The sequence below is a fragment of the Lepidochelys kempii genome, chromosome 8 (assembly GCF_965140285.1).
Source record: "Lepidochelys kempii isolate rLepKem1 chromosome 8, rLepKem1.hap1, whole genome shotgun sequence".
NCBI classification, from domain to species: domain Eukaryota; kingdom Metazoa; phylum Chordata; order Testudines; family Cheloniidae; genus Lepidochelys; species Lepidochelys kempii.
Window position 1 is genome coordinate 84212911 of NC_136387.1, and position 26151 is coordinate 84239061.

General features: G+C 43.8%; 2 protein-coding genes across 3 annotated transcripts in view; both read right to left on the bottom strand.

The window, feature by feature from the left end:
* The window catches only part of ST6GALNAC3 (ST6 N-acetylgalactosaminide alpha-2,6-sialyltransferase 3), a 315225-nt gene that overhangs the window by 280569 nt on the left and 8505 nt on the right, over positions 1-26151 (bottom strand). The gene's annotated exons all lie outside the window — the stretch shown is intronic.
* LOC140916149 (uncharacterized) lies at positions 23213-24845 on the bottom strand. The gene is made up of 2 exons (XM_073357305.2): positions 24413-24845; positions 23213-23825 (listed from the first exon to the last, which is right to left on the bottom strand). The coding sequence occupies exons 1-2, from the start codon at positions 24819-24821 to the stop codon at positions 23305-23307; spliced, it is 930 nt and encodes a 309-aa protein (XP_073213406.2). The 5' UTR covers positions 24822-24845; the 3' UTR covers positions 23213-23304.

A 26151-nucleotide genomic window follows, 5' to 3' on the forward strand; every position in this document is an offset into this window, starting at 1 on the left:
CACATTACAAATGAGGAAACTGAGGCAGTGCAGAGAAGACTTGCTGAATGTTAAAAAGCCACTGTCAGAGCCAGGATTAGAAAGCAGGAATTGCATATTCCCAGTCTGGTACCTGACCCATTAGCTCAGATACCACAGCGACAAGTCTCTCTAATGGCCAGATTTCTAGCTTGAGAGAGATGTGGCCCCTCATCAATATCAAACTGTTATGTTAGCCACATAGGATACTGAGTAATTGGGTATTGTTTTTTCATGATCAGGGAAAGTTTAGCTAATTGTATTTACACACTATTATACATTATATATAATAAAACTGTATCTAGCTCTGGCAAGAGCTGTTGGACTGATATCCATCAAGAATGAACCATTTATTTAGCCAGATAAGATGTACACCATGGGCAAGCTTCTCCACACTTCCCAACCAGTGTGGCTTAGTCCAGATCTGAAGGGACCACCAGAATAACTGAGGGCAGCTTCAGAACTGTTTGTTTATTTGTATTACAGTAGCACCACAGACACACCCCACCGCATTATGATTGGGATCCCACTGTACTGGGTACTGTTTACACATAAAACAGTCCCTGCCCTAAGAAGCTTAACAATATGATCAAGGACAAGCCATGGCAGACAGACACAGAACACACACATGTGAAGATTTTGTGAGGGTGCATAAGGTTTGGGTGCATAACAGGATGATCTTCAGACCAGCTGCTGAAAATTGCCTCATAACATGTTCAAGAGTCCGTTTCAAATATAACCAATCTCTACTGCAGGTAAAATTTTCAAAAGCATCTGAGTCATTTTCAAAAGTGACTTCAGTGCTTTTAAAAATCCCACTAGACGCCTAAGTGCCCGGCCCTAATTGAAATTAGTGGGAGTCAGGCATTCGGCACCTATGCATTTTGGAAAATCTCACCAGGCACCTTTTTGCATTCTTAGGCACCTAAATACATTTAAAAAGCTGGAGCTATGTGCCTAACTCACTTCTGCAAATGAGACGTAGGCATTGCAATGTTGAGTGGAGCAATGCCTAAAAACTTTTAAAAATCGGGGCCACAGATGCTTATGAAAGTGGTACCTTTAGGCCATCAGGATGCCATCTTCTCTATATAGTCATTGACCCTGTAAATCCTGGCTGTGGCCCTGCTTCACAGCTTATAACTCTGTATGGAGAGAAACATCTGGTGGCAAGCAGGCTTGTGGCTCCTCTTCAGCTGCCTGAACAACAGCAGGAGGACATCTGCCTCTAACACTCTGCCTGGAGGGATAGAAACAAACTGCAAAGCCTGTCTGTCCAGCGGTCTCTGGAATAGATTAGGCTTCTGAAGCAATGCTCTTCATTTATGAGATAAAGGCCCTAGATCCAGATTCTACTGATAGCAATGGAAGTGTTGCCATTGACTTCAATAGGAGCAGGAAGATGGAAAGAGAAAAAAAAAAAAGAGAGTTCTCCCCTTCCCATTAAATAATTCAGTCTCTCACTGAAAAAAGGGTCGCTGAAAGACAGACAGCTGTTAGAGGTCACGTCCTACACAGCCCAGTGAGAGCAGCACTAAGGCCAGCCCACTTCCAGCCCCATCAGTCCTATTAGGACGGTGGTTTTAATGATATTGATACTTGTCTAGAAGAGCCTGGACTGAAGCCATTGACCCATTTTCTACAGTTGTACATTCTGATTACAACAGTGAAAAGGCCTTTGGAGCTACCCAGGTTTTTCTACCACAACCATCATCATGGTCTCTGAGTGCATTTTCTCAGCATAAGGGAAATTCTGAATTTATCAGGTTAAACGCCACACTCGATAAACACACTTCCAAGGGCAAGCCTACACTACAAAATTAAGTTGACCTAAGTTACGTAGACATACAGCCACCGCAGTAATTGAATCGTTTTACATCCACACTATGCTTCTTGTGTTGACCCTCAACAGGAGCGCTTGCACCGATTTAACTGCCAGCATGGGGCATTGTGGGACAGTTTCTGAAAGGCAAAAACAGCCCATGTAAGCAACGTAGTGTCTATGCTGACACCACGTCGACCTAACTACATCGACTTAAGCACAATGCCTCTTGTGGAGGTGGAGTTATTACGTCAGTATAATGGGCGAATTACATTGGTGGAAGCTACATTTTAGTATAGACATTTACAGAGTTAGGTCAGCGTAAGCTGCCTTATGTCGGCCTAACTCTGTCATGTAGACCAGGCCTCAGTTTTTCAAGGTTTTGTTTCTTGGCATGGGTCAAGATATACAAGGTCCAGAGCAGGGGAGGAGAGAAACCTAACGGAAAATCAAGTAGAAAGTAAGAATAAGAGAGGTAGAACTGTTGTAAAGGGAGCTGAGTCCTTATGGCAGCCACACAAGGCCTCAAGGGAGGGAGAGGGTTGGTACTGAGCAGAACTCATGGTTCAGAGGCTTCTGAAATGGGATGCAATGGAACAAAACAAGGGACTAAGACAAATGCAAATAAGCAAGCATTCCAAATCGGGGTAATGCATGGAAAGAATGGGTGCACATGTGAGCAGTATTGACAGAGCTGATAACACAAGCTGACAAATCTGCTCATGTATTAGGCACAGACGTACTTTCATTTAGCAGCAGATATGCCTGACTTCTTATGCTATTGATATTTTTCTTTCTACAAGTTAGGGGTTTGATCCAAGACCTATTGCAGCCAATGGGGATCTTTCCATTGAATGTAGTGAGCTTTGGATCAGGCCATATTTATTATGGCTGATGTACCGTTGGCACCATATTATTTTTTCCACACAGAGGAAAATATTTTAGTGTTTGGGGGTTCCTTTTGTTGTTTCAGGAGAAAAAAAGTCCACACAGGTTTTGCAAACAAATAGCTATAGAAGGGGAAAGGGAATTTTGAGCAACTGAATCTTAGGGCTTGTCTACTCAGTGCCTTAGTCTGCACTAGAAAGGTATACATTATAGTGCACAGACACTAGTGTGTCATGCACTAACTGATCCACATGGACCCTGCTCTCTCACACACACAACAAATTGCTGTTTGCACAACTACATTAACATGCACTACAAAACTTTTAGTGCACGCCAGCACGGTCCACACAGGCCAGTTAGTGCATGATACTCTAGTGTGCACTAGAATTTACACCCTTCTAATGTGGTCTAACACCAGGTAGACAAGCCCTTAGATTCAAATTCTGAAGCCAAAGTGACGGCCCTAGAAGGCTCTGTAATGCAAAAGAACAGGCTCTGGTCTGCTGTTTGGAGCAGGGCAGTAGGCAAAGAGTCCAAACAACTGCAGAGTGCAGCTTTGTGGCAGTCTCCACTGCAAACCCAAGGAGGGTTCTTTCTGAAGTGGGCCAGGAGAGGGGAGGAAATGTTGCAAGAGGATTACAATATTACATCTGACAACTGGCCCAACCCCTCCCCACATACCTGTAGAGGCATGAACAGAACACGCCATGGAGCAGCTTAACTACTGCTCAGTGGTCTATGGGAGACAGAATGTCTCTCCTCTGCCCCAGACACAACCCGTTTACTCCAGGAGAGGATTCGGGTCAAAGTTATTGAGACTATTCTTGTAACAAATCATTTTTGTTGGTCCACTTCAGTATTTTATGGTCGGGGGGACGCTCTCCCACTAATACAGCTACCACTGCTCATTGGGGGTGGTTTAATTATGCCGACGAGAGCGCTCTCTCCCATCAGCATAGAGCGGCTACACGAAGACCGTACAGCGTCACAGCTGCATCGGTACAGCTGTGCTGCTGTCAGGCTCTAGTGTAGCCATAGCTTAATATTACATTATTATTCAGCTTAAATATTCACACTGTAAAACTGTTTTGATCATCAAATTGTGACTAGGAATTTGTTTTACTTCCCACTTGCATTTTGTATTCCACGCTAACGTCACTGTGCCTGTGTAGACATCTTATCTGTGCCTGTGTGGAACAGTGATTAACCTCCCGCTCTTTGATACCCTCTCTCTCAGTGATAAGTATTGTATAAGTGACACACGATGCTTTGGCAACTACCATCTCCTGCTGACTTATCTCTTGAGGAGACATTGTAAGAAGATGAAAGATTTTGAACATTTACTGCGTATTTCTTCTCCTACATACTCTGTGCAGTATCTTACATTTACAAACCTGAGAGAGGCTACCTGTTCTTTAAGATGCATATGCCTTTCCTGTACACAATCTGAAAGAAAATAAATTTCAAAATATTTCCCTATGTCCATTTACCATAAATTAATCTTTTAGCTATGACTTTCATCGTATCTTTTTAGCTATAAAAATTGAGGGACAAGAAGTCACACCAAGCTGTACAATGTAAGGTTTCTAGTCCAATATCACATATCATTACCATCTGTATGAGCATCACACTCTGAGCTGAAAAAGCTTATATTTTATAAGGCCTATTAAGATCATAGTACATGTACCTACAACCCTCTACTCTCCCCTCAAACAAAGCTCTTCTTGAGCTCACGTTCTTCAACAAAAATTCAACACCCACTAGAATTTTAAATAGCTCTCTCAGACCCCAATCCTATAAATGGATCCATACGCAGGTCCTTACTACCAAGGTGTAGAATTCCATTGGCTTCAATAGGTGTTGGTGGTTAGGTGCGGGCATACAAATGGGGATTTATCAGAGACCAGCCAGCTGTAGCCGTTTCTAAAGAAAAGGGGTTTCCAGGTACAGCCAGGGAAAGTGAAAACAGAATGTTAGTTCACCCCACTGGGAGGAAAGGTATGAAAAAAATAAAAACCCAACCACAAGGAAAGTTACTACAAATAAAGATATAAGGCTCTTGGCCCAGAATGATCACTGAACAAGAGCTTACCTAGCTAAGCAGTTCTTGAGGGTCCTGAATTTTTTGGTTTTGTTTTCTTTAAAAATGCTGTTTCTGTGCCTCAGGTTCTCATTTGCTTTTCTGCTGCACTTGTGCCTCCAGCTGGGCTTGACTAATTTGGCTCTGGGTAGTCAATTATTTTTTGTCAATGTCCAAATTTCTTGGTCAAGGTATAGTCAAGGTCCAGATTCCAGAGAAAATAATAATGAAAAAGATGATGAAAGATGAAGAAAATAAAAAGATTCCAGGGTTCATTCAAAAGCATCTGGCGGTGCAGATTTGGCCCACGGTCCGCCTAGTGACTACGTATCCAGTCATAGCCCTCTTTCTCTGCACCTCGACCCACCCCCAACGTCACTTCTAGCAATGTTTATAACATTTTAAATACAAGTCTTAGAACAGTCTTTTTAAACCCACCTACAGTCAGTCAGTCAATTATCCACCTACAACACAACCCCTTGAGCCATTCTCACTAATGTGTGTGAATCACAAAAAACAGGTTTTATTACACCATTTGAGAAAGACTGTATTACTGTATTATTTTAAAGATCACCTACAATGAGTTCTAAAGGGCTGTGCATTAATAAGTACTTTTAGATGATGCACAGTAATTTACAAACTGTTCAAATAATTTACCAAGTGTTTATGATATCAATCACCACTTGAAATTAATCATTTCTAAGCTAGCACCTCTCACTGAAATGGTTCATATACATGTTCAATAAGTCATTTATAATAAAGTGTGCAACCGTTAGGATAAAATAAATGCAGTGAATTCATTTTTAAAGCAGTTATTGACCAGCTGTTTAATAAAGCATTCATAACAGATTGCATGAAGATGCTATCTACAGTACCATACTTACTAAACTATTTGCCATGGCAATATTCAATCTTTAAGGTAAAACACTGTGTTTATAGTTCTAAAGATTGTTGACCTGCCCTACTAGTTAAATAAAATCATAATACAATATCTAATGAAACATTTATTCTGAGTATGCAGCCCTTAAAATAAATGCATTTTTAGGGTTGTCAAAGTGGCAAATGTCATTCTATGTTGTAAATATTTTATAGGCTATTTGTAAATCTATTGGCTCTGTGTAACCCACGAATCACTAACACAAGAAACATTGCAGTGTGTGTGCTAGGAGATAAAGTAGAACTGAACATTTAAGACAGAGAACAAGAATAGGAGCAACCAGCAACTGCGGAGGCTCCCCTCTACAAGCTACAAGCTTTTGGCCTTGAAGGACACTTCTAGAATGGCTGTCTGGGTATTGGTTCTCCTTACAAGTCGATAGGCACACATCTGAAACTGCCTAAAACTTGTTGGCTTTATTTTGCAGGGGTTCAAATGTTGCTTTCTACATTGATGTGGGTTCAGGCCCTACACGTTTGTTCTGAGTTCTGGGTTCAAAGTGGGAGAGGGATGCAGTGTGGTTCAGTGGATAGGACCCAGGATTGAGACCTACATTCTATCCCTGCTCTTCCACTGACTTGCTGCATGACCATGGGCAAGTCACTCCATCTCTTTGTTCATGCTTCCCCATCTGTAATATGGAAGTAACAAGAAAAGGAGTACTTGTGGCACCTTAGAGACTAACCAATTTATTTGAGCATAAGCTTTCGTGAGCTACAGCTCACTTCATCGGATGCATACTGTGGAAAGTGTAGAAGATCTTTTTATACACACAAAGCATGAAAAAATATGCATCCGATGAAGTGAGCTGTAGCTCACGAAAGCTCATGCTCAAATAAATTGGTTAGTCTCTAAGGTGCCACAAGTACTCCTTTTCTTTTTGCAAATACAGACTAACACGGCTGCTACTCTGAAACATGGAAGTAACAGCACTTACACTCCTGTTTTGTAAATAGTTTCAAGCTCTACAGATGAAAACTATCATAAATCAAAATTATGTAATGGTTAAAATCTACAAATCAAAAAACAGATAAAACTACCAGTGTCACCTTGTTTGGCACTGACAATGTGAAAGCAAAATTTGTACATAATATCAGGGTAAAATCATAAGTCTTCCCATGTTCATGAAATTGACTGAATCCTTCAACACAGATGGTCTGGATTTGAGGTTGTAATTAAATCTGATGCCAGGACAGATTTTGCATTTCTTTGCAAATATTTTGTGCAGTCCTATAGACATCACTTTCCTACTTTAGTAGCCTACAGAAGCTCTGCGGAGCCCAATTCTGCTCTCTCTTACCCTGGTGGAACCACCCAGGTGTTAATAAAGTTGCACCAGTCCAGTCAGGAGTTTGACCCTCACTCCAGATACAAAAGAATGAATTTAAAGCAAAGAGTTAGTTATCTGTTGGATTCTAAAGGCTCTGTTTGTTGCATTATTTATACCGTTGAAATGTGTTCCAGTTTATATAAATCTCCCAGTCTATTTGTGAAGCCTCAGCAGAGTTGGGTTGACTGCATTGAATACCAAAACACTCAACTACATTTTGTGCATATCCCCAGCACCACTCTCTTTTGTTCCTGTTCCAACAAGCTTTTTCACGCTCTTCTCTTGAGAAGAAGTTTTACTTTTAAAAAGCAGCATCAGGACATAAAATAGCTTCAAACTCTTTTTACAGCTAATAAAATGCTCAAAGCAAAGTGACTCCTCTAACTGGGTCCTCAGTGATCTGGTTACTGAAGGGAAAGTAGCCCTCTGTATGCTTGCTCTGGAAAGCAATTGTGAACTCATGAGGTAAGACAATCCCCATCACTTGACAATTTTGTATTGGACTTCCCAGTCAGAGTGGAGACATTCTTCTCTATGCAGGATACCTCATATTTTTTGGTAAAAGAAAAAAAAATCCCCTCCATTAGGTACTCTCACGAAAAGGAGTGCTTATTCTACAAGAAATGCAATTCTCCCTTTCGGGAAACACAGACGGAGCCTCATGGAAGGCAGGCTAATTAATTCCATCTGAGCAGAGCCATAGTTAACCTTGGAAGAGACACACACACACACAAAGAAAGGAATAATAATTGAGAGATGGGGGGGGGTTAAACCATTTAGGAGAAAAAAAATCATTTTATTCAGTCAGAAAAAATGCAAGAAAATACTTAGAGAATTTCCCAGACAACAAAATAAGACATTACACTATTTGCACACACTACATTTATCTAGGTGGTTTGGATCCAATGAACTATTCAAAATAGAGCCATCATCAAATTTGCCACTGATAACCTCACTGAGGAGGCTTACCCTTAGTATGTCTGCTCAGTAAATTATACCACTTTGGCTCCATCTAAAAACCAATGAACTAAGGACACTAACAAATAAACTGGGATTAAGATCAGTTCGGCTAGTGTCTATTTCTTTGCTTATGGTGTTGGCAGTTTCTATAGCAGTTAACATTTAGCAGAGCACAAGTTGATAAAGGAAGGGAAGAACGCTAGACTGTTTGGGGCCAGTTCTCAGTTAGTGCAAACTGGCATAGCTGTATTAAAGTTAGTGTAAATCAGTGTAGCACCATTATCTGAAGATCTGGCCCTTTGTGATAAAGGGATTAAAAAAATGTTCTTCAGGGAGAAAAAAGAAGACATCAAAATCTCTGAATATTGCGACACAGGATAGGGTGACAGACACTTGTGCCTTGAGTGCTGTGAACCAGAAGAGGGGAAAACAAATTCTGGTTCGCCCTGCATGTTACAGCAACTAAACGAATAAAGTGAAAGCAGTGCTGTTTATTTACAGCTTTTGCCAGATGGGCCACAGATCCTTTCATTTGGAAAGCCAGAACATTTTGTTGCTTTTGAATATGGAGCTCCAAGCTGCAGTAAATGAAATCGTATTCTAGTCACATGCAGCACTCTGTTTATTGCCTGCAGTCTGTCTCAGACCAACCTCAAAGATATTAAAAAGTATTGCATAAGTAGCAGATGATGTTTGAGAGAGAAAATTAGGAACGGACAAAGAGGTGGGCAAGAAAGTGTACATGAAAAAAGAGGATTCAAGGTAGAGTATAAAATCAATAGATAAATACACACATTAGATAGGCCATTTATAATACTGACAAAACCCTGGGTAAAATAGTGTATACGTGTAAAGTATAGTGCATCTGGAATAAATAATACCACAGCCACCAGGAGGCATCTACACTGGAGCTGAAAGCTGTACAAATGAATACAACAAACCCCAGAAACCACACAAGACTTGCCTGGGTTCAATCTTTGTAACAAAGAAGTAATTCTACCCATTCTCATTTGAGGATTCACAGAGCTGTGTGCGCTTATCAAGTGAACAGCGTCGATAATCTCACTTTGGATCAAAAGCACACGAAATCCATTGTTTCCGCACAGTTTGACTGAGAATCTGGATTAACTGAGGTTTTGACTGATTTTTGCCTTAAATCTCCAGATACTGAAAGCAAAAGGTCACGGGGTGGATAGGAGAAAGGAGGAACCTTCAGATGAACCTTCTTGGAGGACAACCGGAGAAAAGTACCTGTATTTCCACAAAGTAGAGCTGGGGGAGTACTGAAAATTCGACGACAAAATTCTGTGATTTCAATGTTAGAATGAATTCTCTTTGCCAGTGTCAGTGCGCCTCATCTTCATTTTCTGTGACTCTTTTAGACTGATTTATAAGCAGGCATTTTAGGAGAAACAGTTTATTGTAAACTACTGTTAATGAATATAAATTAGAAATACATTTTTAGAAATCAAAGACAAATGTTTACCTCACCATCCTGATGTAATTTTTTCAAAGGCATTCAATTTAATATTTGTTGCCACTGGTGTCTAATCAAAACATTCAAACATTTGCCTTTAGCCCTACCCAAGCTAGGCTTGTTGCATGTTGAACAAGGTATTACTTGTAGGTCTCTGGATTATGTTGTATGCAGTCTCGTTCTAACGAAATTAGTGTTGTCAAACAGAAGCAGCATTATATGCAGACCTCAAGGGGTTAAGGTGTATACCAGAAAGGACTGTACTGGAGTGTAGCCCTTTAAGGAACAAGAATAGGTATGGATTCCAACAGAGGCAGACAGCTGGAACTAATCATCCCTGTTCATCACAATCCGCTCTAATAAAGGCCCTATGCATCAAGCATTCCCTCATCCATCTCTTAACATTTACCACCACCATGGAATTTGTGCAACAGTAATGAGCCACATACCCCACTCATGCAAAGTCCCTATTGTATAATTTCATAGAACCTTATTCTCTTGGTGAGAAAGTTAATCATCCTGAATATGGACTTTAAATAGGGCCCCTGGGAAAGTCAGGGCGGTGCTATGACTCAGTGAGCTGACTCCAAGAGGTATTCTCTGTGCTCACTGGTCATGCTTCAAAAAGGAAAAACTAAGAAAAGATAGCTGGACCTTATATTTAGTTTGCAACAGAACATCACATTATTTCAGATACATAAACAAGCTATAAGAGTTTTCTGGCTGAAAATAAATACGCACACTTGGAAATGTACAGAAGGTGAAGAGCTGCGCTTCACAGTGAAAGACAACTGTTAAACTGCTTCATGCACTGTAAAAATAAGATGGTGCTAGATTATAAAAACCAGCTGCTACTGACAGTTTTCAGCGGAACACATTTCTGAGACTTTTTCCAGCAATCACAAGCTGTAACTCTTTTCAACAGTTAGCCAATATTGCCTCACATTTTATTGTGGAAACCTTGGTAAAATATCAATTGTTCCAGAGTCAAGAACTGAACTACACAGAAGGCTATTCATCTCCTTAACTTCAGGGGTCCCCATCAAGTTACTCTTCAGGAGTAGGGCAACCCAGTTTCAATGGTTAAGGGTACCCCCCCCATCCATATTTAAACAGCACATAATCCTCCAATGCCATCATCTGCTGGGCATAACACTCAGTGTTCCATTTTAGCAAGTTTAGAAAAAGACACGAGAAGTTTGACCTGCTGTGACACTTCCCAGGGTATTCTGGGTTGTAAGGCACCTTATCCCTGGAGTGCCCAGTCTCTGTTCCATTGGACACTCTCAGCATTTACAGATTCACCATTCCCAAAGAAACAGTACACCTCAGCTTACCTGTTTCACTTCAGGATCATTGTGCCACTTATCTCACAGCACTTACATTTGTTTATAGTGCAACCAAATATAGATTTATTTAACAAAGATCAAAGATTCAAGTAGACCGGACTTAACTAACAAGGCACTCTCCTAACATTAGATTACTCAAAGCCTTTCTCCCAGTGTTTAACAATCAGGCTGGCTGTGACCCTCCATTCCTAAAACAAGCATGTGGGCAGCTTGTTCCCTAAGGTGAAGGATATTATGGTTTGTCTCCTTGCACTCTCCTGATAAACCAGACTAGTTAATTGATCTTAGTCAAACAGGACACTCTCCTGCTGTATGCCCCTTCCAGTAGATTTTGTCATCTCCTGTCACTTTTGCAATCTTGATTAGCTGGCAGCTCCATGTGCAAATAGACTTACTTTGTAGGGTGTCTTACAACAGTCAGCCAGGGAAATAGGTATCTATTCCCCCCTGCCTAACCAGCACCTGTTCATCACCCTCTAGTGACCTGCCTTAACTTATGTATCTTAAGAACATAGCTTTCAGTACAGATACTTAACTTCTTAAATAATAGCCTTACACACATTTCACAGCAACTATGATGACCAGCATGTTACTGGCTGTTGGTAGAGACCCTCACACGCCACTCTTTGGTGCACTGTTATGTTGACACCAGACTCAGGGGATCCCCATAAATCCCTAGGCACCCCTTAAGCCCTCTGCCAGTTGGCATCAAGGGATCCTGGGGTGTCAGACAACAGGGAAGTTGGAGCAGGTGCTGGGAACAGAGGACAAGGTCAGAGCCAGAGTCAGCAGTCAGAAGCTGAAGCCCAGGATCAAACCAGATGGCAGGAATTGGATGCCAGAACCAAGGATCAAGCCAGAGTCAGTAGTCAGAAGCAAAAGCCACGGGTCAAGCTGGAGGTCAGGAACCGGAGTGAGCAGGGCAGCAGGCAAGGAAGGGTTCAGGGCAGGACAGAGGCAAGGCTGGGTTCAAGGCAGGAGCAGCAGGAACAAGGTAACAAAGGAACAGTCACAGTCGTGGACATGAGCACTGAGCAGGCCAGCTGTACTGACGAGGCTACCTGGCGATTAGCTCTGTTTGGGCTCTGATTCCTGACACTGGGTCACACCTGCATATTGGTAAGAGTGATTCTACCTTAACACAGATGTTTGCTACCTCAGGAAGTACACAGTGTGTATCAGACTGCAGTGACCATTTTAGTTATCATCCTCACACCACCACCACTTCACTAACCACCTTTTGTTTCTTGGAACTAGAACATGTGTTGTAGTGGGATTAGCACTCAATAATTCTCTACTGTACAAGAGAGGCATCACCAGGACTCCCCCCTTCCCCTCCCCAGCTCACTTGTGATTTGGTTTTAAACTTTAATTTCTTTTTTTTTAAAGCACAAAAAACCCCACATGAGACACAAAGTCACACTCTACTCTTGGAAGAGTACGAGCCTTGGTTGTTTCCAAAGGACCATCTGATCTTGCACAGTTCATGAGAGATTACAATTTTTTTCAACCCCTCTGTAGTAGGAGGTAGTAGAATGGTGGATCCCAAACCCACTGGGGAGGTCAAGACCTTGGTGCCTACACAAATTTCCCTTTCCCAGAGTGTTATTCAGGAAGAGAGCAAGCTTAAAAAAAATCATAACTAAAGAACTCCTGTTTTCAAGATGGTCCTTAATTAAGCCAAATGACAAGCTGTCATTGTGAGAAGCGCCATAGGGCCAGTCACTTGTATGCTCAACCCAGGTGCAATCCACTATTGGTATTTAGAGAGACAGTAATACCCACGCAGAGCTGGCTACCATAGCAAATCAGCTCCTGCTGTGCACAGTCTTGGGCTCGTCCTGTTAGTGTTCAGGCAAAGTTTGGAGCAATCACATGTCACACAACTGAGCCTCCCGTGGCCTCATTGCATGGAACGTTTTCTTCAACTGAACAAAGAGTGAAATTGCATGAGTCAGTCTTGTCAACCAACATTTATAAACAGAAAAGCAAAGGTTACACTCTAGACAGCGTGGGGATGATTTTGTTTTTCTACAATCACAACAAAACTATTTAAGATTCATTAACCAGTGTTGATTCAAACTGCATAAACAAGTCTGGGCTATACACATATTGTCTCAAAAAATGCTTGCCTGGAGGGTGAGATACAGAGAGTTTAATATTTAAGTGAGCCCCAAGCACATATTCAGAGAGGGGTCTCACTAACACAAATTTGCAGCAACGCACATCCAAAATAGCCACCCTAACTCTGGTGCTCTCCCCCGCCCCCCAGCAGAAGTAGGTGCTGTAAACGCCCTGAACAAAACAGAAGAGAACCCATGCCATCCTCTGGTGCCCCGTCCATCCCTTGTAGTGGCAGACAAGACAGGCTGCTACTACCATATGTTGTTCCCATCCACACACCCTACTAGTAATAGCTTCTTACTCCCAGGGCTGCAGGAGTGGGGTGGAGGAGAAGCAGACAGGCATGACAGTGGCTTCAGAATCTGCTACCTGCTTTTCCCATTTCCATGCAGTGGAGTCAGGAAACTGGCAGCTTTCATACCAGACCACCCACCTCTTTCTCATCCACTGGCTCCTCACAGGCCAAATCAGAGAGGGGCACTCATTTGATCTGTGCTCTTTCCTCTGTGTAAAGATTCTTAAGCCCCCATCTTTCATTCAGCAAGGCTTTGCAAGAAAAGAATATGCCAAATGCTAGACTGCTAGCTCTTTCCGGGCAGTGTTCTTTGGTGGCATAACCAGAAACAATTAGTTGAGACACTTGACAACTCTTATATTTAACACTGCTGTGCAGGCAGAAATGAATTAGTCATTGGCATTCTGCAGCATTGGGAGGCACTTAGAGCAGGTAAACAGCTTTCAGATTTATGCTGAAAGTATTCGTGTTTGAATCAGTTTTGCAGAGAAATATGGTATGAGTGAGCTGTGAAAACTCATAAGATGATGCTAAAGTTAATGTGAATTTCATATTCAGTCTTTCACAAAAGAAATCCATACATTATCCTGCTTATTGCAGAAGCAGAACTAATTTAATAGTTCTTGATATAAAACTGATATGAACCTCTCAAATCTCTGATATTCTTGTACACACAAAAAAGCCTCTTTACACCTGTCAAGTAGCATTTGCTAAATATAAAGCAATTTGATTTCCTGACTTCATACTAATTAGTGCAGATTTTGCTACCATTTACATGTGAAGATTTATCAGTGCAGATAATGAACTTGCTACCATATGATACGTGATTCTTCTAGAAGAGCTGGAAGAATGTCTGCCTGAGCAGTCTGATCTAATTCCTGCCTCTGAAACAGATGTTTGGGATAAACTAAAGAAGGGAAGTGCACTTCTTTTTCATTTCTGGCTACAACGTGTAATAAATCAGGAAATGCAAGTGACATCCATTATAAACATAGAGACCCAGGGAACCAGAGATGCATTTGTGTAGGTTAAAAATGCATAAAACAAACAGATGTATTGAGGTATTTATTGTCACAGGAACTCGGGAATCAGAGGAAAGTTTCAACAAGCCATTTTTAAAAACATGGTGTTAATTATGTATTTGTAAACTCGCATCGCAAAACCTGTTTTGCTGCAGCACTATGAATCTGCTATTATACTTCAAAGACAAACCTTCCATTAAGCTTAATTACTTCCTCCTGTGGCTTTGGACAAAGAGCAGCTCCTATTATATTTCACTGCCTTCCCTTGTGGGTTGCATGGCAAAGACACATAGTAAAGGTATAGAAGACAGAGCTACTACTACTAAACAAATAAGATATGCATACATGCTAATACTGAATCTGTTTTCTAATGATATGGGGGGGCATATCTTACTCCCTACAAACACATGAGCCATCCTTTGAATGTTAATGGGACTGTTTCCATGAGTAAGATGAGCAGAATTTGGCCCTTTGGGTCCTAGTTTATAAATAATGTTTTAAATTCCTGTGTGAAAACAAAACCACTGAACACCAGGATAATTTCTATTTTATATTCAAGAATAGTGTGCTAAGTGACAGCATCTGGACAATGAGCCTGTTGCCAGTTGTTCTATTACTCTATCCATTACTTATAGAAACATACTGAGCTGCTTTATGTTTAGTTTGTTTCTAGTTAATGGTCAGATTGCCGCACCCGTGACTTAGTACAAAGAATCAATGAAGCCTGCAATCCTTGAGCTACTCCTCCTGCCTAGAATCTGGGAAAGGAAAGATGAGGAACGAGCAAGGACAGAGCTACCTAAGCAGAAAAGTTCTCCCCATTCCTTTTGGATCAGGAGGACTGCAGTCTCCCCTTGAAGCACAAAGTGTAACTCCCACTCATGTTAAAATGCTAATAACCATTGTGGAGACAAGGTGGGTGAAGAAATCTCTTTTATTGGACCAACTTCTGTTGGTGAGCGAGACAAGTTTTCGAGCTACGCAGAGCTCTTTTTCAAGTCTGGGAAAGGTTCTTAGTGTCCCAGCTAAATAAAAGATCCACAGATAGTTTAGCATAAGTACTTAGCACACATTCTAAGGGATCACTCAATGTGTGAATATTGCTAACTACGTAATTTGGAACATGTACTAAGTTAATTACGTTAATTAGCAATGTTCACAAATTGAATGGTCCCTTAGAACGTGTGCTAACTACTTATGCTAAACTATCTGGGAATCTTTTATTTAGCTGAGACACTAAGTCCCTTTCCCAGACCTGAGGCGTGGTCTACACCACAGAGTTAGGTCGACATAAGGTAGCTTACATCGACCTAACTATGGCAGAGTCTACACTACAGTGCTGCTTCTGCCGTAGTAAACGGCCCACGACACAGACATAACAACTCCACCTCCATGAGGCGCATAGGGCTTATATCAGTGTAGTTCAGGCAACACACTGTCCATGTAGACACTGCATTACTTACATTGGCTGGTGGCTGTCAGCCCTGAGTGGTACTGAAAGTTATAGCCCCCACACTTCCCTGGCACTGACCGGCCGAGCTGTCAGCTAGGTGCTGGGCTCACAGCTGGGTCCCCCCTTACGCAGCTCTGACAGCCCCATTGTGGCAGGTCTCCAGCTGTCAGTGTCCCACAATGCCCCACATCCATCAGTGGAAGCACTCCTGGTGAGAACGGTCACTGCCACTGACAGAAGCAGCATAGCATTTACATGAACCACCGCTTTAATTAATGAGGTGGCTGTACATTGCCTTTACTTATGTCAGCTTAATTTTGTTAAGTAGCCAAGCCCTGAAGAAGAGTCCTGTGTAGCTCAAAAATCTGGTGTCTCTCACCAACAAAAGTTGGTCCAATAAAAGATATTACCTCACCCACCTTGTCTTTCTAGTACCCTGGGACCCACACAGCTACAACACTGCATACATATTTATAAGGCTCTTGGAACCACAAAGACCCTTAGAAACTGCTGTTCAGTTTTACAAACTGGAAAATTCATTTTCTTCTGGCATCAGAAAACAAACTGTTTCCTCACAATATATAATTTTTACAGCAATTGGATAACTCCATATTCAGATTTATTTTATTTTTAAGACCTCCCCTGGTTACACCTAAATTGCTGATGAGTTTTCTATTTTCCTCACTGCAGAGATATTTATGGGAAAGTTTAAACCATTTATGAAAATAAACTGTTTTAGAGCATCTTTCATGCAATGCTTCACAAGGCAATTTATAGCGGAAGCTACAGTGGCCGTAAGTGTTAATGGTGCCATTAGCAGGAGATGGCTAGTCATGGTAACTTGTATTTGGATGCATCAGTAGTTGTATCTATAGAATTTATTCATGCAGGGCATGACTTTGCTTTTGAGAGTAAACCTTGACAAAGAGAGACAGGGAAACCAGAAGGGAAGCCTCTCTGTCAAGCTCCTTTTCTTTTCACTTTTACTGAAAACATTTTCCTGCAGATTTTGAAGACAGCATAGCAGCTGCACTCCATTTCCTCACATCCATAACCTGCTGGGCATACAGGCTTGAGGGAAGAAAAGGAGTACTTGTGGCACCTTACAGACTAACGAATTTATTTGAGCATAAGCTTTCGTGAGCTACAGCTCACTTCATCGGATGCAAATAAATTCGTTAGTCTCTAAAGATGCCACAAGTACTCCTTTTCTTTTTGCGGATACAGACTAACATGGCTGCATTTCAGAGGCTTGAGGGAGTCACTCTTCACCACAGGATTTTTCCTCGGTGTCAGTTAATATCTAGGTACTAAACATACTTTCAAAATTGAAGATCAGCAGTACAAAGTGAAACACTAAGAGTATGTGACTCTTCAAGCACTTGCAATTTGCATTCAAAATAGTTACTCTGAAGCCAGTCACTCCCACTAGAAGTAGTGAATGGCTCATGGTAATAAGGCCCACCACCAGATTTCAAGGGGAAAAAACACACTAAATCTGCTGTTAATTCACAATCATTACCGTATATAACACTGGTTCTAGAAGACACTCAAAGCTAAATTTTCAGAGGTCTTTTTTTCATGAGCATCACATACACGGCAGACACAAGATACACCAAGCAGCAAAATAATTAGCTGCACAAGCAAAGCCTTAAAAAAAAAAAAAAAGCAGCTCACTCCTTCACTTTCCTGTAGTGTCTCAGGTAAGAGCCTTCTGCAGGGAATGGCATATCAGTTCACCAGCTCCCACTCTCATGCTCATGGTCAAACTTTGAAATGTTCTAGAGATTTACTTCAATATTTTTCAATAAAGTAGCCAGGCACTAAATATCTTCAGATGTCAGTAAAATATGACAGGTAAGAGCAGTTTTAAAATTCTTACTGAATTTGACAGGCATCAATATCACTCTCTCTGTACTATATAATCCCATTTTTCCTTTTTTGTTAGGAACCTAGCAGCAAAAATTCCTTCAAGCCTCATTTGGCTGGATCATCTAATAAATTAATGTAGCATGCATTTACGATGACCATTTCAAGATCGGAGTGAATTATAAATGCCAGTAATCAATATTTCTTATGTATTGAAAAGAGATCCAACCACAAAGCTTCAATTTCACAAGAGAGAGTATGGGATCTATTACCAAGGCAAGAAACAGTTAGCTGCCTGTTTCTTGAGGGCAAATATCCAGAAAAAGAGTTTAGATATACAGAAATATATTGATGTTCCCAGAACAAAGAAAGTTTGAACTACATGGACCAACATCCAAGACCAAAAATCCAGCAGACATCATCAGTAGCACTGTACACTAAATTTAAAATGTTCAATTAGAATCTGGTTCTTTATAGTTGTAACATAGTGTATGGGGACATTTTGACAAACCAGTAAAGTACCTGAAACCACTAGTGCTTATTGCTAAAAGCAGCCATGTCAGCAGGCCGCAAAGTGACCATGCAGCAGCCTTAGCTTAACCAAGGCAGGAGGGGAGGGGGTTTTGGGCGCCACAGAAAGGGCAGCTTGACTCTGCATCCTTCCTGATAAGAATTGTGTTGAAATTGCTGATACATGCATTTTAGGAGCCTCAAGGTGTGCAAACTCTGAAAAAACCACACCTGGTTAATCAATGACCAGAAGGAAACCTCTTGCTCGACCTTTGAAACTGCTTGCTTAACAAGTTTTCTTTCAGTGACATGTCATTGTATTACTAATGTATAAATAAGGGGGAAAAGTTTGAGGTAGGGGGGACTCTCCATCTGGATGCATCTTGTGTTCCCCATCAGGAGACGGGCTGCCGCTGTGCCACTCGAAAGCCACACTCAGCTTCGGTAATTATCGAAGGTTGGGGGTGTTTACTAACCTGTTGCGCACATGTGTAAGTGCTTGAGACTAAGTAAAGCTTAGCTTTAAGTGAAAGCACTCTTGTGTTGTCCTGTTTGTGCCAGCCATCTATCAGTCGGATGGCTGTGTCTCCCCTGATTTATGTCCTGACACCACCTCACACAGAATAAAAGTTACCAAGAGCTTTGGGTTGGAAGAACCCTGGGTAACAGTAGCATTGTTGCTTCATACATTCTTCAGATGTTCCCTTGCCTACAATAAAGCATGCAAATGAGCTGTACAAATATTTTATATACATGTTGTCAGGGCAGGACAGGAGAGTAAGGAATGGACCTTTTTGGAGCATGAGCATGCGGAGATGTGCCCTGGACAGGCTAGCTGGATAGCATGCAACTAACACAAGTGGAGGGTGGGATGGCTAGGAAGTGGGGGCCTTCCCACAGGGCAAAGGTCCAACGTGAAGCTTCAGAGGACCAGGGGAATACTCTCTCCAAAGGAATGCAAGAGAGGTAGAGGACTTCCTGAAACACAGCGAGAGACATGGGCAGCCCCATGCACTTAGCAAGCATGCCTAGATCCATCCAGTCTCACTTCTCATAGTCCAGGTGACAAAAGCCAGGACCAGATTCCGAAGCACAACACATTCAGTCATGAGGAACCGTATTGACTGTCCACATGGATGATCAGCAAGGCTGGAAAAGAGGAGCTTTCGATCTACAGCCCTGACCTGTATCACTTCAGCTAAGGAGCAAATGGCAGCAGAATGAGCTATTATCCCTTATATGGACCAGCTCCGAGAGGGGGACATGACATACTTTGCCAGTGGGTAACTATTTGTGAGATGGATTCTATTTCTGGCTCTGGGCACAGAGTATGGTTAGAGCAGTACTTACAGGCAGGATAGCAGAGTCCACAGATTTAGCACAGTCTGAAAAATAGTGTGGCTAAGGGTATGTCTACACTACGGAATAAGGTCGAATTTATAGAAGTCAGTTTTTTAGAAATCGATTTTATATATTCGAGTGTGTGTGTCCCCACAGAAAATGCTCTAAGTGCATTAAGTGCATTAACTCGGCGGAGCGCTTCCACAGTACTGAGGCTAGAGACGACTTACGGAGCGTTGCACTGTGGGTAGCTATCCCACAGTTCCCGCAGTCTCCGCTGCCCATTGGAATTCTGGGTTGAGATCCCAATGCCTGATGGGGCTAAAACATTGTCGCGGGTGGTTCTGGGTACATATAGTCAGGCCCCCGTTCCCTCCCTCCCTCCATCAAAGCAAGGGCAGACAATCGTTTCGCGCCTTTTTTCCTGAGTTACCTGTGCAGACGCCATACCACGGCAAGCATGGAGCCCGCTCAAGTAACCGTCACCCTATGTCTCCTGGGTGCTGGCAGATGCGGTACGGCATTGCTGCACAGTAGCAGCAACCCCTTGCCTTGTGGTAGCAGATGGTACACTACGACTGGTAGCCGTCATCGTCATGTCCGAGGTGCTCCTGGCCACGTCGGCTGGGAGCGCCTGGGCAGACATGGGCGCAGGGACTAAATTTGGAGTAACTTGACCAGGTCATTCTATTTAGTCCTGCAGTCAGTCCTATTGAACCGTCTTATGGTGAGCGGGCAGGCGATACGGACTGCTAGCAGTCGTACTGTACCATCTTCTGCCGAGCAGCCATGAGATGTGGATGGCATGCAGTCCTTCTGCACCGTCTGCTGCCAGCCAAAGATGTAAAAGATAGATGGAGTGGATCAAAACAAGAAATAGACCAGATTTGTTTTGTACTCATTTGCTTCCCCCCCTCCTGTCTAGGGGACTCATTCTTCTAGGTCACACTGCAGTCACTCACAGAGAAGGTGCAGCGAGGTAAATCTAGCCATGTATCAATCAGAGGCCAGGCTAACCTTCTTGTTCCAATAAGAACGATAACTTAGGTGCACCATTTCTTACTGGAACCCTCCGTGAAGTCTTGCCTGAAATACTCCTTGATTTAAAGCCACCCCCTTTGTTGATTTTAGCTCCCTGAAGCCAACCCTGTAAGCCGTGTCCTCAGTCGCCCCTCCCGGCGTCAGAGCAACGGCAAACAATCGGGCTCTGAGAGTGCTGTCCAGAGCAGTCACAATGGAGCACTCTGATGGGGCTAAAACATTGTTGCGGGTGGTTCTGGGTACGTATCGTCAGGCCCCCGTTCCCTCTCTCCCTCCGTGAAAGCAAGGGCAGACAATCATTTCACTCCTTTTTTCCTGAGTTACCTGTGCAGACGCCATACCACGGCAAGCATGGAGCCCGCTCAGGTAACCGTCACCCTATGTCTTCTGGGTGCTGGCAGACGCGGTACGGCTTTGCTACACAGTAGCAGCAACCCATTGCCTTCTGACAGCAGACGGTGCAATACGACTGGTAGTCGTCCTCGTCGTGTCCGAGGTGCTCCTGGCCACGTCGGCTGGGAGCGCCTGGGCAGACATGGGCACAGGGACTAAATTTGGAGTGACTTGACCAGGTCATTCTCTTTAGTCCTGTAGTCAGTCCTATTGAACCGTCTTATGGTAAGCGGTCAGGCGATACGGACTGCTAGCAGTCATACTGTACCATCTTCTGCCAGGCAGGCAAGAGATGAGGATTGCTAGTAGTTGTATTGTACCATCTTCTGCCAGGCAGGCAAGAGATGAGGATGGCTAGCAGTCGTATTGTACCATCTTCTGCCGAGCAGCCATGAGATGTGGATGGCATGCAGTCCTTCTGCACCGTCTGCTGCCAGCCAAAGATGTAAAAGATAGATGGAGTGGGTCAAAACAAGAAATAGACCAGATTTGTTTTGTACTCATTTGCCTCCTCCCCTGTCTAGGGGACTCATTCCTCTAGGTCACACTGCAGTCACTCACAGAGAAGGTGCAGCGAGGTAAATCTAGCCATGTATCAATCAGAGGCCAGGCTAACCTCCTTGTTCCAATAAGAACGATAACTTAGATGCACCATTTCTTATTGGAACCCTCCGTGAAGTCCTGCCTGAAATACTCCTTGATGTAAAGACACCCCCTTTGTTGATTTTAGCTGCCTGAAGCCAACCCTGTAAGCCGTGTCGTCAGTCGCCCCTCCCTCCATCAGAGCAACAGCAGACAATCGTTCCGCGCCTTTTTTCTGTGCGGACGCCATACCAAGGCAAGCATGGAGGCCGCTCAGCTCACTTTGGCAATTAGGAGCACATTAAACACCACACGCATTATCCAGCAGTATATGCAGCACCAGAACCTGGCAAAGCGATACCGGGCGAGGAGGCGACGTCAGCGCGGTCACGTGAGTGATCAGGACATGGACACAGATTTCTCTGAAAGCATGGGCCCTGCCAATGCATGCATCATGGTGCTAATGGGGCAGGCTCATGCTGTGGAACACCGATTCTGGGCTCGGGAAACAAGCACAGACTGGTGGGACTGCATAGTGTTGCAGGTCTGGGACGATTCCCAGTGGCTGCGAAACTTTCGCAAGCGTAAGGGCACTTTCATGGAACTTTGTGACTTGCTTTCCCCTGCCCTGAGGCACATGAATACCAAGATGAGAGCAGCCCTCACAGTTGAGAAGTGAGTGGCGATAGCCCTGTGGAAGCTTGCAACGCCAGACAGCTACCGGTCAGTTGGGAATCAATTTGGAGTGGGCAAATCTACTGTGGGGGCTGCTGTGATGCAAGTAGCCCACGCAATCAAAGATCTGCTGATATCAAGGGTAGTGACCCTGGGAAATGTGCAGGTCATAGTGGATGGCTTTGCTGCAATGGGATTCCCTAACTGTGGTGGGGCTATAGACGGAACCCATATCCCTATCTTGGCACCGGAGCACCAAGCCGCCGAGTACATAAACCGCAAGGGGTACTTTTCGATAGTGCTGCAAGCTCTGGTGGATCACAACGGACGTTTCACCAACATCAACGTGGGATGGCCGGGAAAGGTGCATGACGCTCGCATCTTCAGGAACTCTGGTCTGTTTCAAAAGCTGCAGGAAGGGACTTTATTCCCAGACCAGAAAATAACTGTTGGGGATGTTGAAATGCCTATATGTATCCTTGGGGCCCAGCCAACCCCTTAATGCCATGGCTCATGAAGCCGTACACAGGCAGCCTGGACAGTAGTCAGGAGCTGTTCAACTACAGGCTGAGCAAGTGCAGAATGGTGGTAGAATGTGCATTTGGACATTTAAAGGCGCGCTGGCGCAGTTTACTGACTCGCTTAGACCTCAGCGAAACCAATATTCCCACTGTTATTACTGCTTGCTGTGTGCTCCACAATATCTGTGAGAGTAAGGGGGAGACGTTTATGGCGGGGTGGGAGGTTGAGGCAAATCGCCTGGCTGCTGGTTATGCGCAGCCAGACACCAGGGCGGTTAGAAGAGCTCAGGAGGGCGCGGTACGCATCAGAGAAGCTTTGAAAACCAGTTTCATGACTGGCCAGGCTACGGTGTGAAAGTTCTGTTTGTTTCTCCTTGATGAAACCCCCCGCCCCTTGGTTCACTCTACTTCCCTGTAAGCTAACCACCCGCCCCTCCTCCCTTCAATCACCGCTTGCAGAGGCAATAAAGTCATTGTTGCTTCACATTCATGCATTCTTTATTCATTCATCACACAAATAGGGGGATGACTACCAAGGTAGCCCAGGAGGGGTGGTGGAGGAGGGAAGGAAAATGCCACACAGCACTTTAAGCACAGCACTTTAAAAGTTTACAACTTTAAAATTTATTGAATGACAGCCTTCTTTTTTTTGGGCAATCCTCTGTAGTGGAGTGGCTCGTTGGCCGGAGGCCCCCCCACCGCGTTCTTGGGCGTCTGGGTGTGGAGGCTATGGAACTTGGGGAGGAGGGCGGTTGGTTACAGAGGGGCTGCAGTGGCAGTCTGTGCTCCAGCTGCCTTTGCTGCAGCTCAACCATACACTGGAGCATACTGGTTTGGTCCTGCAGCAGCCTCAGCATTGAATCCTGCCTCCTCTCATCACGCTGCCGCCACATTTGAGCTTCAGCCCTGTCTTCAGCCCGCCACTTACTCTCTTCAGCCCGCCACCTCTCCTCCCGGTCATTTTGTGCTTTCCTGCACTCTGACATTATTTGCCTGCACGCATTCCTCTGTGCTCTGTCAGTGTGGGAGGACAGCATGAGCTCGGAGAACATTTCATCGCGAGTGCGTTTTTTTTTCTTTCTAATCTTCACTAGCCTCTGGGAAGGAGAAGATCCTGTGATCATTGAAACACATGCAGCTGGTGGAGAGAAAAAAAGGACAGTGGTATTTAAAAAGACACATTTTATAAAACAGTGGCTACACTCTTTCAGGGTAAACCTTGCTGTTAACATTACATACATAGCACATGTGCTTTCGTTACAAGGTCGCATTTTGTCTCCTCCCACCGCATGACTACCCCCTCAACCTTCCCCCCTCCCTGTGGCTAACAGCGGGGAACATTTCTGTTTAGCCACAGGCAAACAGCCCAGCAGGAATGGGCTCCTCTGAATGTCCCCTGAAGAAAAGCACTCTATTTCAACCAGGTGACCATGAATTATATCTCACTCTCCTGAGGATAACACAGAGAGATAAAGAACGGATGTTGTTTGAATGCCAGCAAACATACACTGCAATGCTTTGTTCTACAATGATTCCCGAGTACGTGTTACTGGCCTGGAGTGGTAAAGTGTCCTACCATGAAGGACGCAATAAGGCTGCCCTCCCCAGAAACCTTTTGCAAAGGTTTTAGGACTACATCTAGAAGAACCGCAAATGCCAGGGCAAAGTAATCCTTTCACATGCTTGCTTTTAAACCATGTATAGTATTTTAAAAGGTACACTCACCAGAGGTCCCTTCTCCGCCTGCTGTGTCCAGGAGGCAGCCTTGGGTGGGTTCGGGGGGTACTGGCTCCAGGTCTAGGGTGAGAAACAGTTCCTGACTGTCGGGAAAACCGGTTTCTCCGCTTGCTTGCTGTGAGCTATCTACAACCTCCTCCTCATCATCATCATCATCTTCGTCCCCAAAACCTGCTTCCGTATTGCCTCCATCTCCATTGAAGGAGTCAAACAACACGGCTGGGGTAGTGGTGGCTGAACCCCCTAAAATGGCATGCAGCTCATCATAGAAGCGGCATGTTTGGGGCTCTGACCCAGAGCGGCTGTTCGCCTCTCTAATTTTCTGGTAGGCTTGCCTCAGCTCCTTCAGTTTCACGCGGCACTGCTTCGGGTCCCTGTTATGGCCTCTGTCCTTCATGCCCTGGGAGATTTTGACAAAGGTTTTGGAATTTCGAAAACTGGAACGGAGTTCTGATAGCACAGATTCCTCTCCCCAAACAGCGATCAGATCCCGTTCCTCCCGTTCGGTCCATGCTGGAGCTCTTTTGCAATTCTGGGACTCCATCATGGTCACCTGTGCTGATGAGCTCTGCATGGTCACCTGCAGCTTGCCACGCTGGCCAAACAGGAAATGAGATTCAAAAGTTCGCGGTTCTTTTCCTGTCTACCTGGCCAGTGCATCTGAGTTGAGAGTGCTGTCCAGAGCGGTCAGAATGGAGCACTCTGGGATAGCTCCCGGAGGCCAATACCATCGAATTGTGTCCACAGTACCCCAAATTTGAGCCGGCAACGTCGATTTAAGCGCTAATCCACTTGTCAGGGGTGGAGTAAGGAAATCGATTTTAAGAGCCCTTTAAGTCGAAATAAAGGGCTTCATTGTGTGGACCGGTGCAGGTTTACATCGATTTAACGCTGCTAAATTCGACATAAAGTCCTAGTGTAGACCAGGGCTAAGTGGGTGAGACCTTGGCTCGGTCGTGTTAAAAATCCGGGTTCTCCACTGCCGGACGTGACCCTGTACAACCTCTAAGGGCAGCATCCGCACAGCTGCACCAATGCAGCTGCGCTGCTGTAACGCTTTAATGATGCTCTATACTGACGGGAGAGACCTCTCCCTGTTGGCATGGTTAATCCAGCTCCCTTGTAGTGACATCACTCAGGGGTGTGGATGTTGAGAACCACTGCTCTAGACTAGAGAAGTTACACTAGTACAGCTATATTGGCTAGGCAGATGATTTTTAAATAATATAATTACAGTGGTAAGCTCCAGCTTGGATGCAGTTACACTGGCATAAAGGTGCCTTTTTCTAGTATAGCTTATTTCATTTCCTGAACCAGAATGAACTAGATCACTGAGCACTTTTATAATAGTATAACTATGACTACAGTAAAAGGGTTTTGACACTAACTAAACCAGAGTAGTTGAAACAGCAAAACTTCCTCGCGTAGACAAGCCCTCAGAACAAGCCCTGCAGAGAGACAAAGTTCTTAGGAGTTTAAAGGTGCAGTACATAGGAAGCAAAAACACCCATTTGCACAGTAACACACATCACAAAAATGTAATAGTTATTATTAAAATACTCCCAGGTATGAGTTTTAATGGTCCATTAATACATGCCTTGAGTGGCTTCACAGTGCTACTAACATGTGTATTAATGAGCCAATAAAACACGCCCTGTCATTTCTTGATGCTATATTATCCCATCATTTTGGTAATGAAATGCTCTTAAATCTGAATACTCTATAGA

Excerpts from the sequence above, each read along its gene's own strand:
- LOC140916149 (XM_073357305.2), bottom strand. The coding sequence starts at position 24,821 with ATGAAGGACAGAGGCCATAACAGGGACCCGAAGCAGTGCCGCGTGAAA. Across the intron at positions 23,826-24,412 it reads AGGCGGAGAAGGGACCTCTG|CTGCATGTGTTTCAATGATC; the intron begins GTGAGTGTACCT and ends TCTCTCCACCAG.